Source organism: Natrix helvetica, assembly GCF_964273705.1.
Source record: "Natrix helvetica genome assembly, chromosome: 12".
Taxonomy (NCBI): Eukaryota; Metazoa; Chordata; class Lepidosauria; order Squamata; family Natricidae; genus Natrix; species Natrix helvetica.
Window position 1 is genome coordinate 17157696 of NC_138556.1, and position 17021 is coordinate 17174716.

Here is a 17021-nt window from a genome sequence, read left to right on the forward strand (position 1 = left end):
TAGTTGGGTCATGAAACGTCTGCAAGAAAACCACCAAGCTCAGAGAGCACCAAGGACCGCTCATTTCAACCCCGAGCTACAAATAATTCTTCTTTATTGGCATCATCTAACAATTTCAGAAACATAAGGAGGTATAATGTCATCCTTCACTTTCACCTCGTTAGAGTGCCGTGATCTGTGGGAATCGCCTGGAAAGAGAAGAAGGGGAGACCTTGCAACCTGGGTGCTGAAGGTGTCTCTACCCACTGAAGGTGGGAGGGCATGGGAAGTGCTTCAGGAAGGACCCTAACCCAGTTTTCCAAGGAGTAGTAGGAACCGGGTAGCAACTGCCGTGGCAACTGTAGCGAAAATCGGGTGCAGCTCATTTAACAACCTCCTTGCTTAGCAACGGAAAGCATGGCCCCAATTGCGGTCGTAAGCCGAGGACTAGGTGTCATAGTGAAGCTACTTCTTCTCCACTCCCAGCATCAAAAGCTTCTCTACTCTTCTTGGAGGCTTCGCGGTCAAATATCAAACGTCTGACTGGTTCTTTGTTCTCGGCAAAGCACATCTGTGCACGAATGAAAGATTGCCGTGTCTTTTAGTCCTCTGGAGGGTTGACACTTGGAGGAGTCAGCTCGGACTCCCTCCCCCCAAAAGGCACCCAGAGCTACTAAGAGGCGTAAAGCCAGTGTGATGAAGCTAGACTGACATCTAGAGGTGATCAGCTGAGGTTCCTGGTGGTTGTGGGATTTTTAAGAAAATCGTCATCTTTTTCTATTTGGCTGTTGGACGTTTTTCGGATGTGGGCACCATTCCTCTGGACCCACGATGGTTAACCTTTTTGGCACCAAGCGCACAAACTGGAATGTGTGCGCATGCACGCTGGAGCATCGGAGACCCGCTGGCTGGGATGCATGCGCACACTGGTTTTGGGGTTTTCGGTGCACGCAAGCGCACCTGCCATCTGGTCTTCGTGCACACCTCCTGGTCTTCAGGAGCACTGGAAACCTAAAAGACCAGGGGGCATGCACACCCACCACCTGGTGTTTGGGTTTCGGCAGCCCCAGCGTGCATGAAGATCAGCTGGCCACACTGAAAAGCAGAAGAGCAGCTGGTGTGTGTGCGCTGGAACCCAAAAGACAGTAGCTGTCTGACGCGCATGCATGCGACAAAACACGTTATGGCAGCTGGGGATGGCACATGTGCCCACAGAGAGGACTATGCGTGCCACCTCTGGCAGACATGCCATAGGTTCTCCATCATGGCTCTAGACCCATGATGGTGAACCTATGGCACATGTGCCAGAGGTGGCGTGCAGAGCCCTCTCTGTGGGCACATGTTCCATCCCCAGCTGCCATAACGTGTTTCGTCGCATGCATGCGCATCAGACAGCTACTGTCTTTTGGGTTCCAGCGCACACATGTGTGCTGGCCAGCTGCTCTTCACGTGAAGAACCCAGAAGAGAGGAGCTGGCCAGCGCGCATGCGCGCAATGGAATCTGGAAGAGCATATGGCTGCCCTGTGCATCGCCCAGCTGCTCTTTTCCAGGTTCCAGTGTTTTGACCTGCGCACGCACACCAGTTTCAGCACCCGGTCCAAAAAGGTCAACCATCACTGCTGTAGACTTCAGGCTATCCCTCACTGGGGATTTTGGGTGTGGGTGTGAACAGAACCAGCATCTCTCCAGAAGAGGATCTGGACTTCAAGGCTGGATGCCAAGCAAAGCAGAAAGTCAGGGGTGTCTTCAAACACGCTTTGTTGAGCCAGACACAATGGGTTGAGTTGGTCCCGCACACTGACTGGTCAATAAGGGTTCACCAACCACAGTGTCTGGCTTGGCCTGGACTGTAAACAGCACGAAATAGGGTCATTTGGCACGAACCAGCCAACCTTACCTGAGCAGGAGTGCCAATGGCGGATTCTTACTTTGGGGTACACCATGGGTGAGGGGATACCCCCGGCTTGCATCAAAGGAGACGTCCCAAAAGCACGAAGCCGACCCCTCGTCCCGATAAAACCTCTTTTATTTAGGTTAAAAGGGAATTCCTCTCCAGCAAAGTCCCGGCCAACAGTCTTTCATGAGATTTCACAACCACAGACCTTGATCAGGCTTGGAGAGTTGCCAGGACAATATCTTCTAAACGCCAAGCTGTAGCAGCAATTCCTTGGCAAGAAGTCAGATCTTCAGCCTAATGAATTGAACGAATTGCCTCCTGCAAACTCCACTCCCCGTTTTCTCCGATTTATTCCCTACGGGAGGGGCCATTCATCACCCACCTGTGCCTTTATTTCCGAGTCGGCCCTTGTTCCTTAGCTGTTCCCTTCTCCTGGCAGCTCTGCGCATGCACACACTGGGAACAGGCTCCAGCCGTTCTTCTGCCCCATTGATGTCCAACTCTGAAGGCAGCTGACAACTGTTGGACGGCCCTGGCCCCATCTCTGCCTCTGATGCAGAGCACCTATCAGAGCCTTCCCCAGACTCCAGGACTGGCCCATATCCCCTCCCAACCTCCTCGCTGTCCCAATCTGCTGCCAACTCTGCTGGCGGGCCACAACACAAATTGCAGTTGGCAAAGGGAAGGCCGGGACACAAGGCTTCGTTCCCAAAGCTTTTGCAAGTGACTCGGCAGCGAAGTCTTAAGCGTTGTGTTGTCCTCTTCCCCATCAGGAGCCGTGGAGATCAAGGTCTCTGAAGATCCGGTGGTGGGCCTGGTTGGCCACGATGCCATTCTCCACTGTTCCTTCTCGCCGGAGGCCAACTTCAGTCTGAATGAACTCAGCCTCTTCTGGCAGGTGACCGATACCAACCAGCTGGTGCACAGCTTCACGGAAGGCCAGGATCAGCCGGCCTACCAGGGCAGCACCTACGCCAACCGCACTGCCCTCTTCTATGACCAGCTGGCCCATGGCAACATGTCCCTGCTGTTACGCCAGGTACAGATTTCCGACGAAGGGAGCTTCACCTGCTTCGTCAAAGTGCGAGACTTCAGCAGGGCGGCTGTTAGTCTGAAAATGGCAGGTGAGCTTCAAGGAAGGAGGCGGGCAAGATGAGCAGTGGTTAGAGTGCAGTACTGTGTTGGGAGTATACTCCTAGTGTTGGGTAGGCAACATCTATCTATCTATCTATCTATCTATCTATCTATCTATCTATCTATCTATCTATCTATCTATCTATCTATCTATCTATCTATCTATCTATCTATCTATCCAACAACAAATGGGTGTTGTTGCTTTAAATGGGTGGAAGTACTTATCAGCTGTAATTAACTTTACAATAAGAGGGAGTCAGGAGAGCTCACTCTCTCTCTCTGCTTGTCCTATGCTTGATGACTGGAACGTGAACTGCGACTGTAAGCAATTGTTTGTTCTTTGAATGGTGTTTGGACATATATCTACTATCACTGCTTGTGAAGCAATTATTATTAGTAGAAGTACTTGTTTTTACTAGCAATGTCTGAAACTCTATGCATGTGTTTTTCTACTAGCAATGTTCTTTCTCTCTAACTGCACATTCTGGTGCGCTACTTTCTGTCTCCCAACGGAGATACCCTTAACATACTGCAGGCTACGTCTGCTGACTGCCTGCTGCCTGGAATTTGGTAGTTCAAATCTCTTCTTTAAAGCTTCCAGCGATGGAGCAGTCACAACCTCTGGAGGCCAGTTGTTCCACTGACTCATTGTTCTCACTCTCAGGAAAGTGCACTGCGTCTCAGCTCTTCTTCATCAGCGGACAATACAATACAATAGCAGAGTTGGAAGGGACCTTGGAGGTCTTCCAGTCCAACCCCCTGCCTAGGCAGGAAACCCTATACCACTTCAGACAAAGAGTTATCCAACATCTTCTTAAAAACTCCCAGTGTTGGAGCATTCACAACTTCCGGAGGCAAGTTGTTCCACTGATTAATTGTTCTAACTGTCAGGAAATTCCTTCTCAGTTCTAAGTTGCTTCTCTCCTTGCTTAGTTTCCACCCATTGCTTCTTCTCTTGACTTCTGGTGCTTTGGAGAACAGTAGCTTGACTCCCTCTTCTTTTTGGCAGCCCCTGAGATATTGGAAGGCTGCTGTCATGTCTCCCCTAGTCCTTCTTTTCATTAAACTAGACATCCCCAATTCCAGTCGCTTGATTGTAAGTCAAATGTATTGAGGTTGGTTTGGTCACCAGTCATCTCTTCTCCACTCTTCTCCTGTTTTAGCGACCTACTCCAAGCCGAATGTGAATCTGGAACCCAGCAAGAACCTGAAGCCGGGGGACCTAGTCAAAGTGAGATGCCACAGCTTCTCTGGGTACCCTGAAGCTGTTGTGCTCTGGCAAGATGGCCACGGCAACAACTTCACCGACAACATCACCACCTCCCAGGTGGCCAATGAGCAGGGCCTCTTCGACGTCCAGAGTATCCTGCAGGTGGTGCTGGAACCCAATAGCACCTACAGCTGCCTGATCAAGAACCCTCTGCTTCAAGAGATGACCCATGCTTCTGTCACCATCACAGGTTTGTGCCTTTCAGGGACAGGGTAACATCTGGGATAGTCAGTGGGTAGAGGTCTACATCAGGGTGGAGGCTGGACTTTGCTGGAACTGCAGACCTCTGTGGAGAAGACTCAGGGCTGCTGTAACGGGCACCAAAAGGTTGTAAGTCAAGCAGAGGTTCTGACCAGTTCTGGAGAACCGGTAGCGGAAATTTTGAGTAGTTCGGAGAACTGGTAAATACCACCTCTGGCTGGCCTTGCCCCTATCTATTCTCTGCCTCCTGAATCCCAGCTGATCAGGAGGGAATGGGGATTTTGCAGTATCCTTCCCCTGGAGTGTAGTAGGAATGGAGATTTTGCAGTATCCTTCCCCTGGAGTGGAGTAGGAATGGAGATTTTGCAGTATTCTTCCCCTGGAGTGGGGAGGGAATGGAGATTTTGCAGTATCCTTCCCCTGGAGTGAAGTAGGAATGGGGATTTTGCAGTATCCTTCCCCTGGAGTGGAGTAGGAATGGGGATTTTGCAGTATCCTTCCCCTGGAGTGGAGTAGGAATGGGGATTTTGCAGTATCCTTCCCCTGGAGTGGAGTAGGAATGGAGATTTTGCAGTATCCTTCCCCTGGAGTGGAGTAGGAATGGAGATTTTGCAGTATCCTTCCCCTGGAGTGGAGTAGGAATGGGGATTTTGCAGTATCCTTCCCCTGGAGTGGAGTAGGAATGGGGATTTTGCAGTATCCTTCCCCTGGAGTGGAGTAGGAATGGGGATTTTGCAGTATCCTTCCCCTGGAGTGGAGTAGGAATGGAGATTTTGCAGTATCCTTCCCCTGGAGTGGAGTAGGAATGGGGATTTTGCAGTATCCTTCCCCTGGAGTGGAGTAGGAATGGGGATTTTGCAGTATCCTTCCCCTGGAGTGGAGTAGGAATGGAGATTTTGCAGTATCCTTCCCCTGCCACGCCCACCAAGCCACAGAACCACAGAACTGGTAGTAAACATTTTTGAATCTACCTGTACTTAATGACTCTGTAAATTAAAAAAAGTGTTAACGGGACAGAAGTTATTTTTTTAAAAAAAAGCAAGACATTTTTTTACGAATGGAGGCCAATATATGGATCATGTTACAGGATCCAATCTGGGTCGGAAAATTGTAGGATTGCAGCCTTCCAAAGGATCTGCTTTCCGGGGAAGTCCTGACCTTTTCCCTCTCAGCCTTTCTGACACCGCTTTGCCTTGCCAAGTTATCTTTGCCGCCTTTCCAGATGTCTTCGAGCCATTTCAGTTTTTATAGACTCCCCCAAGTTCTCGCTAACCTTCTTCACTTGATGGTAACATTAATTAGGGTTTAATTGTCCTTGGCACAGCAATCGCTGCTTTGTGAGAGAAGGTCCCTTCGGGAGCATAAACATTTCGGTTAAACACACGGTGCCACTCGACGGAGCCCAGTAGGGCGGGGACACCGGCTGGAAGTGTCTTCTTTGGGGGGCAGCAAAGGAAATGCAAATAAGAAGGATGTCTGTCTTGTAACCCAAGGGTCCCCGGCCGTTGGGAACTGGGCCATGCAAGTGACAGGTGTTCTGACCCAGCTCCCCAAACACAACAAAGCTTCTGAAATGAACTCAAAGATTCCTTTATTAGGAGCTCTGGCAGCCCCCCGCAAAAAGTTTCTCTTTCAACGCAGGCTAACAAGTCCGGCCGGAGGATGAATAGTTGCCTGCCACATCTATTCATCTCCACCCCTTTTATCCCCACAGCTAGGGTGAGGCTTCTCCAGCAGCAGTAGCTCTTCTGTCCCAAGGACCAGCTCATAGATTTCCACTGCTCTCCTCTCCTCTGCCTTCTGCTCATACGGGCGTCAGGCACTGGGCCCAGATGTTCCTCCTCTTCCTCATCAGCCACCTCCAGACCTGGGAGCTGTTCACTTTCCATCTGAGGGCTGACGGACGGTCTCTCTCTCTCTCTCTCTCTCTCTCTCTCTCTCTCTCTCTCTCTCTCTCTCTCTCTCTCTCTCTCTCTCTCTCTCCTCTCTCTCCTCTCTCTCTCTCTCTTTCTCTCTCTCTCTCTCTCACACACACACAGCATTTCCTCTTCCCCCTCAGAGCTCTCAACCACTTAGAGAGGGCTGTAAAGCACTGTGAAGCATTATATAAGTCCTATTGATAGTGTCCTTCCTTCCTTCCTTCCTTCCTTCCTTCCTTCCTTCCTTCCTTCCTTCCTTCCTTCCTTCCTTCCTTCCTTCCTTCCTTCCTTCTTTGTGATTAGAATGCAGTATTGCAGATTAACTCTGCTGACTGGCAGCAGTTCAATTCTCACCAGGCTCAAGATTGACTCAGCCTTCCCTCCTTCCAAGGTGGGTAAAATAAGGACCCAGATTGTTGGGGGCAAAAGGCTGACTCTGTAAACCACTTAGAGAGGGCTGTAAAGCACTGTAAAGCGGTATATAAGTCTAAATGCTACTGCTATCTTCCTTCCTTCCTTCCTTCCTTCCTTCCTTCCTTCCTTCCTTCCTTCCTTCCTTCCTTCCTTCCTTCCTTCCTTCCTTCCTGTTAGAATGCAGTATTGCAGGCTCACTCTGCCCACTACCAGCAGTTCAATCCTGACCGGCTCAAGGTTGACTCCGCCTTCCATCCTTCCGAGGTGGGTAAAATGAGGACCCAGATTGTTGGGGGGCAAGAGGCTGACTCTGTAAACCTCTCAGAGAGGGCTGTAAAAGCACTATGAAGTGGTATATAAGTCTAAGTGCTATTGCAATTGCAAATCAAAGTAGTACCTGTAGGTTGTTGTGAGAAGGAATTTCCCAGAATTTGGCTTTAAAAACAACCCTCTTTAAGCATTCTGTCACCTGGGATTGAAATCTCCTTGAACAGGAACAAATCTTTGGCCAGATCAGTGTTGTTAAGCAGTTTTCTTCCACTAATTGAAAGAAAATGTACCTTGCAAACAGATGTTCCCATTGTGCTCAAAAGTCCTCTCTTCCATCTTGGGAGCCTTGTCTTAAAACTTGGAACAAAAAGAGGAGAAAGAGAACAGATTTCAGTTTCCCAAAAAGCAGCCGTTGGCTTGGCAGCATATCAGAAATAATCAAGCTCTTTTTCATATGAGGAATTTCAACAAAGGCCCAGCGCTGAATTTTTTGGTGCTTCTGAAAAGCAGAGGACGCCCCATTTCCAATGCCTTCTCTTCTTTTATTTTCCAAAAATCTCTCGCTGGTTTAATTTAGCTGATGTTCTGGATCCCCCTCGTCCTTGCAAATCAGAAATTTCAGCCTTGTACGTCACATTTATGCCCTGCCAATTTCAGTTTTCAGTGGATCCTGGACTTCTGAATCTTGCTTTGAATGCTTTTTTCCCTTGAGATTTAAAGAGAAAAGTGAGGGAAATTAATTCGCTCCACCAAGGAAGGCAAATTTTACTCGATTTTACTTCATCTTCATGGACGTCCTCAACTGAAAATTCTGCACCAGGCAGGAGGCCTGATGGAATGATATTGAAGTTGTTTACAAAGGCTAGGACAGTTAGTATTTTTTTTTGGGTGGGGAGGGAAATGTTTGCAAATATACTATGCATCCCCCAGTTGGGAAACTGTCAGCCAAAATGGAAGAAGGGGTCAAGCACGGAATTAGCCTTGAGTCTTTGTGCAGCCACAAGAGACATAAACCTGATATGCCTCCTCCCCCAGATCCACAAAATTTTATTTGCTTGTTCCCAAGAGAAGGAAATAACAATAGCAATGGCACGTAGACTTATATACCGCTTTACAGTACTTTACAACCCTCTCTAAGTGGTTTACAGAGTCAGCCTCTTGCCCCCCAACAATCTGGGTCCTCATTTTACCCACCTCGGAAGGATGGAGGGCTGAGTCAACCTTGAGTTAGTCAGGATCGAACTGATGGCAGCCAGCAGAGTTAACCTGCAAGACTGCATTCTAACACAGGGAAGGAAGGAAGGAAGGAAGGAAGGAAGGAAGGAAGGAAGGAAGGATACTATCAATAGCATATACTGCTTAACAGTGTTTCACAGTCAACCTTGAGCCTGCTGAGATTCGAACTGCCAAATTGCAGGCAGCAGAAGTAGCCTGCAGTTCTGCACTCTCACCACTGCGCCACGGTGCAGCACCAGAAGATTCTTGTAATATAGGTGGAAATCAATAAAGTTGCAGACTTAGGCTATGTACATGTGGCTCGGTTTGCCTGCGCCAGGCACCCCCAACGGTTACGTCTGCCTCAAAAAGGGGGCAGAAATCTTTTGACACCCTCTGTCCCATAACAAAGAGGATGCTGTTTATCCAGCAACCCACCCAGTGAGGCTAAAAATCCACCTCTTGCTTTCAGCTGTAAAAAAGCGGCAGACATGAACTGCCATATTTTTCAGAGTATAAGACGCACCAAGATTTTGAAGAGGCAAATTAAAAAAAAAGGTTTTCTGTGCTCTGCAGACCTCCCAAAAACGTCCCCCCCCTTATTTTTTGCAAAAACGGACCCATTTCTTTGTCAAAAAAGGGCATGCATAGCCGTTAGGAGGTTTATAGAGTGCTCCTGGGGGCTGGGGGGGGGGGAAGGAACTGAGTGAAAAACCGGCCCGTTTTTCGCTCATTTTTGACCTCCCCATCTCTCAGGAGCACCGTGGAAGCCTCCTAAAGGCTCTGCACAGCCATTTTTGCAAAGGGGATGGGGTTTTTGGGAGGCCAAAAATGCTGTATTCAGTGTATAAGAAGCAGCCAGATTTTCAGCCTCTTTTTTGAAGGGAAAAAGGTGCATCTTATCCTCCGAAAAATACAGTAGCCTTGCCAACATCCAAAATATCTCCCGTCGACCCAGAGCCACGTAGGGGAACCCATTAGACTGAATGCCTCCATGCGCAGCTTCTCCTCCTCCTCCTCCTCCTCTGAGCAAAGGCTGATAGATCAGCATTTATTTGAATTTATTAGCATAATTATTTAAAGGTTAATGAAGTGTTTGATAGGGTAATTCAACCTGCTGTTTCCTTGGACGTCTAGGGAAACTGCAGCAATTGAAGCATTTAGCCGCATGATTAGGGGCTCTGGGTTCTGAGCAAGCTCTTGGCAGCCAACTGCCCTTTGCGGCGCGTGGCGTGCGGTGTGCCGTTGAACTCATGTGGTGGGAGTTTTCCTCGGGTCATCCACAGTGTGTCCCCCCACCCCATTTTTCCTTCTCTGTCTCCTTCCAGGACAACACCTTCTGTTCCCAGCAGTAGCTCTGTGGGTCACCGTAGGCTTGTCCATTTGCCTTGTCGTCCTTCTGATGGTCCTGGCGTACGTCTGCCAGAAGAAGATCCGTCAAAGTTGCAAAGAGGAGAAAGCGAAAGCCGGTAAGAGTTACCTCGCGCCTAGGCTCGCTCTGCCTTGACGCAGGCGTTGCACGCACCTGCTCAACTCCTCCAACAATCCCTCCCCCCGGATATTTCCAGGGCTAGGCACTGCTTGGAGTATGAAGGCAGCACGGGGCCTTCACAGGGCTGGGAAGCGGCACCTGCCTGCAGCTCTTGAAAGCAGCCGTGTCTTTTTGGTGTGTGCGTTTGTGGCTGCCTTTTGCAATGGCCTCACGCTCCTGGGGAAAAGTGCCTTTAATTCAAATCGGTGTTGCTCAGCATTGGCAGCTTGAAGACGGGTGGACTTCACCCTCCTCCTTCTCCTCTCTGCAAATCCCACTCCCTTCTAGCTCTGATGATGTTCCCTAGTTGGGTAATGAAATGTCTTCAAGAAAGCCACCAAGCTCAGAGAGCACCAAGGATGCTACAGTCCTCCTCCTCCTTCCCCCCATCCCCCTCCTGCTCCTCCTTCCCCCATCCCCCTCCTGCTCCTCCTTCCCCCATCCCCCTCCTGTTCCTCCTTCGCCCATCCTCCTCCTGCTGCTTCTCCTCCTCCCCATCCTCCTCCTCCCCATCCTCCTCTTCCCCATCTTCCTCCTCCTCTTCCTGCTCCTTGCTGTAACCTTGTTTGGTAATAAAACGTCTGCAAGAAAACAACTGACTTGTTGTGACCCCAAAGTCCACATTGTCCTGCCCCTCCTCTTCCCCTCCCCAACCTTCCTCTCACTTCTCCCCCCTCCTCTTCACTGTTACCTAGTTTGATAATGAAACATCTGTAAGAAAACAATTACATTCAGCGTGGACCTAGGATCCATAAGCCATTGTTGTCCTCCCCCTCCCTTCCCCAATCTCCCTCTTACTCCTCCTCCTGTCTGAAAACTCTACTCCTTAATAGCACAGATGATGTTACCTGGTTTGGTAATGAAACGTCTGCAAGAAAGCAACCAGGTTTAGAGAGCATCAGTATCCTAAAGCCATCATTGTCCTCCCCCACCCTGCAAACCACACTCCTTTCTACCAATTCCGTTGTATTTGTTTTGTACAATAAAGACTACATATCTTTCTAGTACAGATAGTACCTAGTTTGAGTAATGACGCACCTGCAAGAAAACCACCAAACTCAGCCAGGGGACTCCTCATTTCATCCTTCTTCTCCTTTATCAAAATCAAAAGTGGTGAGAGTTTTGATTTCAATTAAAGGCATGAGAATCCCTTGGCATTCTGCCCCGGATCCCAAGGATAGAATATTGCAGGTTTTACAATGGGCCAGCAGGAGGCAGTGCAGGACTTCCTTTTGTACACCGTGTGAAAGTTGAAAGTTGCCTTAAGTAAGAGGAGAGTAAAAAGCCAATGCTTTGCTTTGAAATACTGACAGAGAGATGCTCAGACTCACTAAGATTCACACTGCTGTTTTCACTCTTGTTTGTTTGACACCCTCCTCTGGGGCTCAATCCACTGATACCCTCTTCTTCTTTCTTTCCCCCCCCCCCCCCCCCATTGCATGGACAGCTTTGCAACCTCTGAAAAATATGGATGTCAAAGAAGGTAAGGACAGTTGGGCTTTGCAACAAATATAGATCCAGCGTCGTGGCTTCCGGTCCTTTCAAACCAAGCGGGGTGGGTGGGGGGTGGGGGGTGAGGCCATAACTCAGTGTCACAGTTGTTCTGCATACAGAGTGATCTGGATTAAATCTGTGGCGCTCCCTCTCTTGCTACAAACGGCGACAACCAAACTTGGCTGTCCTGTTACATGTTTCTCCCTCCTTTGATTTTGACACAGAAGTAAGGACACAGTGCTTTGCCCTCACTCGGATTAGGCTTCAGACCTTCACTCTTTATCTGAAAGCCAACTCCGAGCAAGAGAGCATGTACCTAGAAATCATTGAAAACTTAGGGTTAGGTCCCCCTGAATTCATACAACAAAATGAACACCACTGACTGACTTATAGCACATGACTATGTTTAGGCGGGCACTAACTGCTCCTATCTACGTTTCCTGGGTAAATGCATCCCATGGTGGGGGAGAAAGCCATTTAGGGTTAGGGTTAGGTCCCCATGAACTCAGACAGGAAAATGGACACCGCCAATGGATTCGCAGCTCATCGGTATGGTTAGGAGGGAGCTGACTTTTCCAACCCGTCATATCTATGTTTCCTGGTCAAATACATGGGAAAATCCCATAGGGGGGAAAACCCACTTAGGGTTAGGGTTAGGTCCCCATGAACTCAGACAGGAAAATGGACACCGCCAATGGATTCGCAGCTCATCGGTATGGTTAAGGGGGAGCTGACTTTTCCAACCCATCGTATCTATGTTTCCTGCTCAAATACATGGGAAAATCCCATAGGGGGGGAAAACCCACTTAGGGTTAGGGTTAGCCCCCCATGAACTCAGACAGGAAAATGGACACCGCCAATGGATTCGCAGCTCATCGGTATGGTTAGGAGGGAGCTGACTTTTCCAACCCGTCATATCTATGTTTCCTGGTCAAATACATGGGAAAATCCCATAGGGGGGAAAACCCACTTAGGGTTAGGGTTAGGTCCCCATGAACTCAGACAGGAAAATGGACACCGCCAATGGATTCGCAGCTCATCGGTATGGTTAAGGGGGAGCTGACTTTTCCAACCCATCGTATCTATGTTTCCTGCTCAAATACATGGGAAAATCCCATAAGGGGGGAAAACCCACTTAGGGTTAGGGTTAGCCCCCCATGAACTCAGACAGGAAAATGGACACCGCCAATGGATTCGCAGCTCATCGTTATGGTTAGGGGGGAGCTGACTTTTCCAACTCGTGGCATCTATGTTTCCTGGTCAAATACATGGGAAAATCCCATAGGGGGGAAAACCCACTTAGGGTTAGGGTTAGCTCCCCATGAACTCAGACAGGAAAATGGACACCGCCAATGGATTCGCAGCTCATCGGTATGGTTAGGGGGGAGCTGACTTTTCCAACTCGTGGCATCTATGTTTCCTGGTCAAATACATGGGAAAATCCCATAGGGGGGAAAACCCACTTAGGGTTAGGGTTAGGTCCCCATGAACTCAGACAGGAAAATGGACACCGCCAATGGATTCGCAGCTCATCGGTATGGTTAGGGGGGAGCTGACTTTTCCAACCCGTCATATCTATGTTTCCTGGTCAAATACATGGGAAAATCCCATAGGGGGGAAAACCCACTTAGGGTTAGGGTTAGGTCCCCATGAACTCAGACAGGAAAATGGACACCGCCAATGGATTCGCAGCTCATCGGTATGGTTAGGGGGGAGCTGACTTTTCCAACTCGTGGCATCTATGTTTCCTGGTCAAATACATGGGAAAATCCCATAGGGGGGAAAACCCACTTAGGGTTAGGGTTAGCTCCCCATGAACTCAGACAGGAAAATGGACACCGCCAATGGATTCGCAGCTCATCGGTATGGTTAGGGGGGAGCTGACTTTTCCAACTCGTGGCATCTATGTTTCCTGGTCAAATACATGGGAAAATCCCATAGGGGGGAAAACCCACTTAGGGTTAGGGTTAGGTCCCCATGAACTCAGACAGGAAAATGGACACCGCCAATGGATTCGCAGCTCATCGGTATGGTTAGGGGGGAGCTGACTTTTCCAACCCGTCATATCTATGTTTCCTGGTCAAATACATGGGAAAATCCCATAGGGGGGAAAACCCACTTAGGGTTAGGGTTAGGTCCCCATGAACTCAGACAGGAAAATGGACACCGCCAATGGATTCGCAGCTCATCGTTATGGTTAGGGGGGAGCTGACTTTTCCAACTCGTGGCATCTATGTTTCCTGGTCAAATACATGGGAAAATCCCATAGGGGGGAAAACCCACTTAGGGTTAGGGTTAGGTCCCCATGAACTCAGACAGGAAAATGGACACCGCCAATGGATTCGCAGCTCATCGGTATGGTTAGGGGGGAGCTGACTTTTCCAACCCGTCATATCTATGTTTCCTGGTAAAATACATGGGAAAATCCCATAGGGGGGGAAACCCACTTAGGGTTAGGGTTAAGTCCCCATGAACTCAGACAGGAAAATGGACACCGCCAATGGATTCGCAGCTCATCGGTATGGTTAGGGGGGAGCTGACTTTTCCAACCCATCGTATCTATGTTTCCTGGTCAAATACATGGGAAAATCCCATAGGGGGGGAAAACCCACTTAGGGTTAGGGTTAAGTCCCCATGAACTCAGACAGGAAAATGGACACCGCCAATGGATTCGCAGCTCATCGGTATGGTTAGGGGGGAGCTGACTTTTCCAACCCGTCATATCTATGTTTCCTGGTAAAATACATTCCCTATTCTGTGACACAAACCTGGTTGATTTTCTTTTTACCATCTGTGGGCTTCAACCCCCAGAACTGCCAGACAGCCAGAAATCCACTCATCTTGAAGTCGCTAAGGTTAAGAAGCACTGGGATGTAATGAGTAGGGGATTCTGATAGCCTACCCTTTGAGGTGTCCTCATTGTCCCCATCCCAATACTTTTGACCTGCTTGGAAGACTAACCCATTCCAATTTTGAAAACCTATTGTTCCTTTCTTTCCAGAGATGGCCGAAGAAATTGATTGACGATGACGGAGGTCAAAGCGTTAGACACCTCTCAAGGCCAAAGTTGTCAAGCCAACCCCTTGAGACCTTCCTCCAGCATAGACAATAGAAGAGGCAAGAGTGAATTGCCTTGAAGCCTACCACTCAACGCTCCAGATGCCTTCTTACAGATTCTTGCCTTCTCCACAGACCTGACCCTCCTACCGTCAACCGAAAAAGAGGCTGGAACTCAACGTACTCCTTGCCATTTCTATCCTTGTACCAACTTTGAGATAGCCAAGGTCCTTCTTCACCCAACGTACCCAAGACTACTTATTCTTCTCCCTGTTGACCTTACATGACAAAACCTGATCCCACACCCACAATTGTTCTGACCCAGGCTTCCTTAGAAAGCAAGAAGCAAAGACTTGGTCCCGACAAAACCTCTTCTATTTACACGGCCGTGAATCCTTTTCATTTACAGTCAGCAAGGCTTTAGCAAACAGTCTTCCAGAGGAATGTTTATCCACACGGACCTTATCTCATTTAGAGTACTGCCAGATAACCAGTTTCTAAACACAGGGCAAAGCAAAACTTGGCACAGAGTCTCTTATAGTCACAAACAGAACTTTCCACTCTTGAAACGACTGAATGAATGGTTTCCTGCAAAAGCCCCCTCCCCATTCGCTCCTCTTTTGTTTCCTCTGGGAGGGGCCAATCACCTCCAAGGTGTGGCTTTGCTCCCAAGTCGGCCCTGCTTTCTTAGTTGTTCTTGTCTTCCGGCAGCTCTGAGCATGCGCACACTGGGAACAGGCTCCAGATGTTCCTCTGCCTCACTGCTGTCTAGCTCCCTCCCTGCCTCCGATGCAGACCCCTCGTTTGAGCTTCCCTCAGCCCCCAGGACTGGCCCATGTTCCTCCCCAACCTCCTCATGGTCTGACTCTGCTGGCCACTGGTGGGCCACAGCAATTATCAGGGTGGAGTACATAATCCAGCTCAGCTCTTCTATTTTGACTACTTGCATTCCCCTCCCCCCACCACCCCCATGGGATTTTGCCTACTGGATTTTAAGCCACTGCTTCTGGGAACAGTTTTCCTTTCTCGCTGCAGGGATTTTCACCTTATCCTTCATCCAAGAAGTAAAATTAGTCTGGGATTTGGCTAAGAGATCATCTTCGTATCTCTGGCATCCTGGCAAAGTGTGTGTCAACTCTCCATGGACAACTCACTGCGGGAGAAGAGTTATACTAATATCAAAGAAATGGTGGAATGGAATAATTAAAGCACGGGTGCAAAAGGAGGGACAATATGAAAGGTGAATGGCCAAAAGTAAAATATATTTTTTAAATTTATTCTAAATAATGAAATGGAAGCGTTCCGTTGTCCTGCGGTGAGTTTTCCCACAGCAAGTTGGCCGTGGCGAGTTGTCCCCAATCTGGTGTCAGGCTGTCCCCAATGTGAACCTGTAGGAAAAGAAAACCCTCGACTCCCTTTGGTTGAAGTGAAAAGAACCTTGAGTAAAAGAGGCTGGCAGTGATACGGTCAGGCAGAAACGGAGGTTTCCGCTCAAACATACGAAGCCAAACCTACAATTCGCCCTTCCCTCCCCAAGCCCTGTTCATCGTTGATCCATCTGGCATTGCTGCAATGTTTTGAGAATCGCTGGGAAGCTGGAATTTCACACCCAGGAGAAACGGCCTTGACGATGCCAAGCCCAAGCTGCCTGAACTACTCTGCTTCACCTGTCATTCCCCCCCTCTCCCCAAATTCCCATCGCCGATGTATAGAGGTGTCTATTGCCCAATTGATTCTTTCTTCATTTCTGCCCCCTTCCCTTTTTATGGCAGGATGCCAACGAGGCGCCAAGGGGAAGATGGAGGATCTGACAGTGTGCCTAAACCCTTTTTTCGGCTGGGAACTTCCAAAAATTGTGGCCATCCCAGATGGCACAAGGGGAATGGATGCAGGACCTAAGAATGTAGGTCTTCTTTTATAGTCACCCGTAAAACACTGTTACAGTCAACGTTAGGCATAGGGTTCATTTTTTAAAAAAACAACAGCTTACAACAATAATAACAAAAGTGCCTTTGACCAGCGCTGGATGTCACCTTTCAGCAAAGAGACACTTGTGATGCACAAGAAACAAAACAAAACAGGGAACGAACTGTCTTCTTTCTGCAAGCTTTCTTTTAAAAGAAAGAAAGAAAAGAAAACAACAACACCCAACGGAGACGGGGGAAAAAACCCCCGACTTCTATAGACTTTGCAGATATGTTCATGTTTGCCTTGAAACCGATCCCACTTAATGGAGCAGGGCTTACTTTTAAGTGTGCCTACGATTAAAGCCGAAATACTTGGTCAGAGGTCTCTGGGTTTTCTTCCCAAGCTTCGAAAATGTCAGCCTTGGATGCTGAGCGCGGAGAAGGCTGTAGAATCTGCTCCTTGCTTCTTTCTGCTGTGGCTCTAAGAGTATCCGGAGGAAGAGGGAATTCCAATCATGCCCGGCAGTTGTTGGACATGGTAGGGGGCAAATCTGGAAACTGCCAGGAAAACAGTTCAAGGAAAAGACAAAATTCAATTCGAATGGAGGCTACGGGAGGATGCATAGAAGGAGAGTGAAAATCTTACAGGCTCTCTACTTCCTTCGTATTAGAATTCCGAAGACCATCAACTAGAGCAGTGTTGGTAAACCTTTTCAGCACCGAGTGCTGAAA

At 48.7% G+C, this 17021-nt stretch overlaps 2 protein-coding genes across 2 annotated transcripts in view; both read left to right on the plus strand.

Annotated features, from left to right (window-relative positions):
* Positions 1-7100, plus strand: part of BBS4 (Bardet-Biedl syndrome 4) — a 303820-nt gene extending 296720 nt beyond the window's left edge. The window contains exon 17 of the transcript XR_014176349.1: positions 7080-7100. The gene's annotated coding sequence lies outside the window, so the exon portion shown is untranslated. The remainder of the gene's footprint in view (positions 1-7079) is intronic.
* Positions 1894-16816, plus strand: CD276 (CD276 molecule; the record flags this gene model as incomplete). Its single annotated transcript, XM_081964512.1, has 6 exons — positions 1894-1925; positions 2613-3001; positions 4175-4471; positions 9629-9769; positions 11279-11314; positions 14327-16816. 6 exons carry the CDS (start codon positions 1894-1896, stop codon positions 14347-14349), a joined length of 918 nt encoding a protein of 305 aa, XP_081820638.1. The 3' UTR covers positions 14350-16816.
* Positions 16817-17021: the final 205 nt, after the last annotated feature.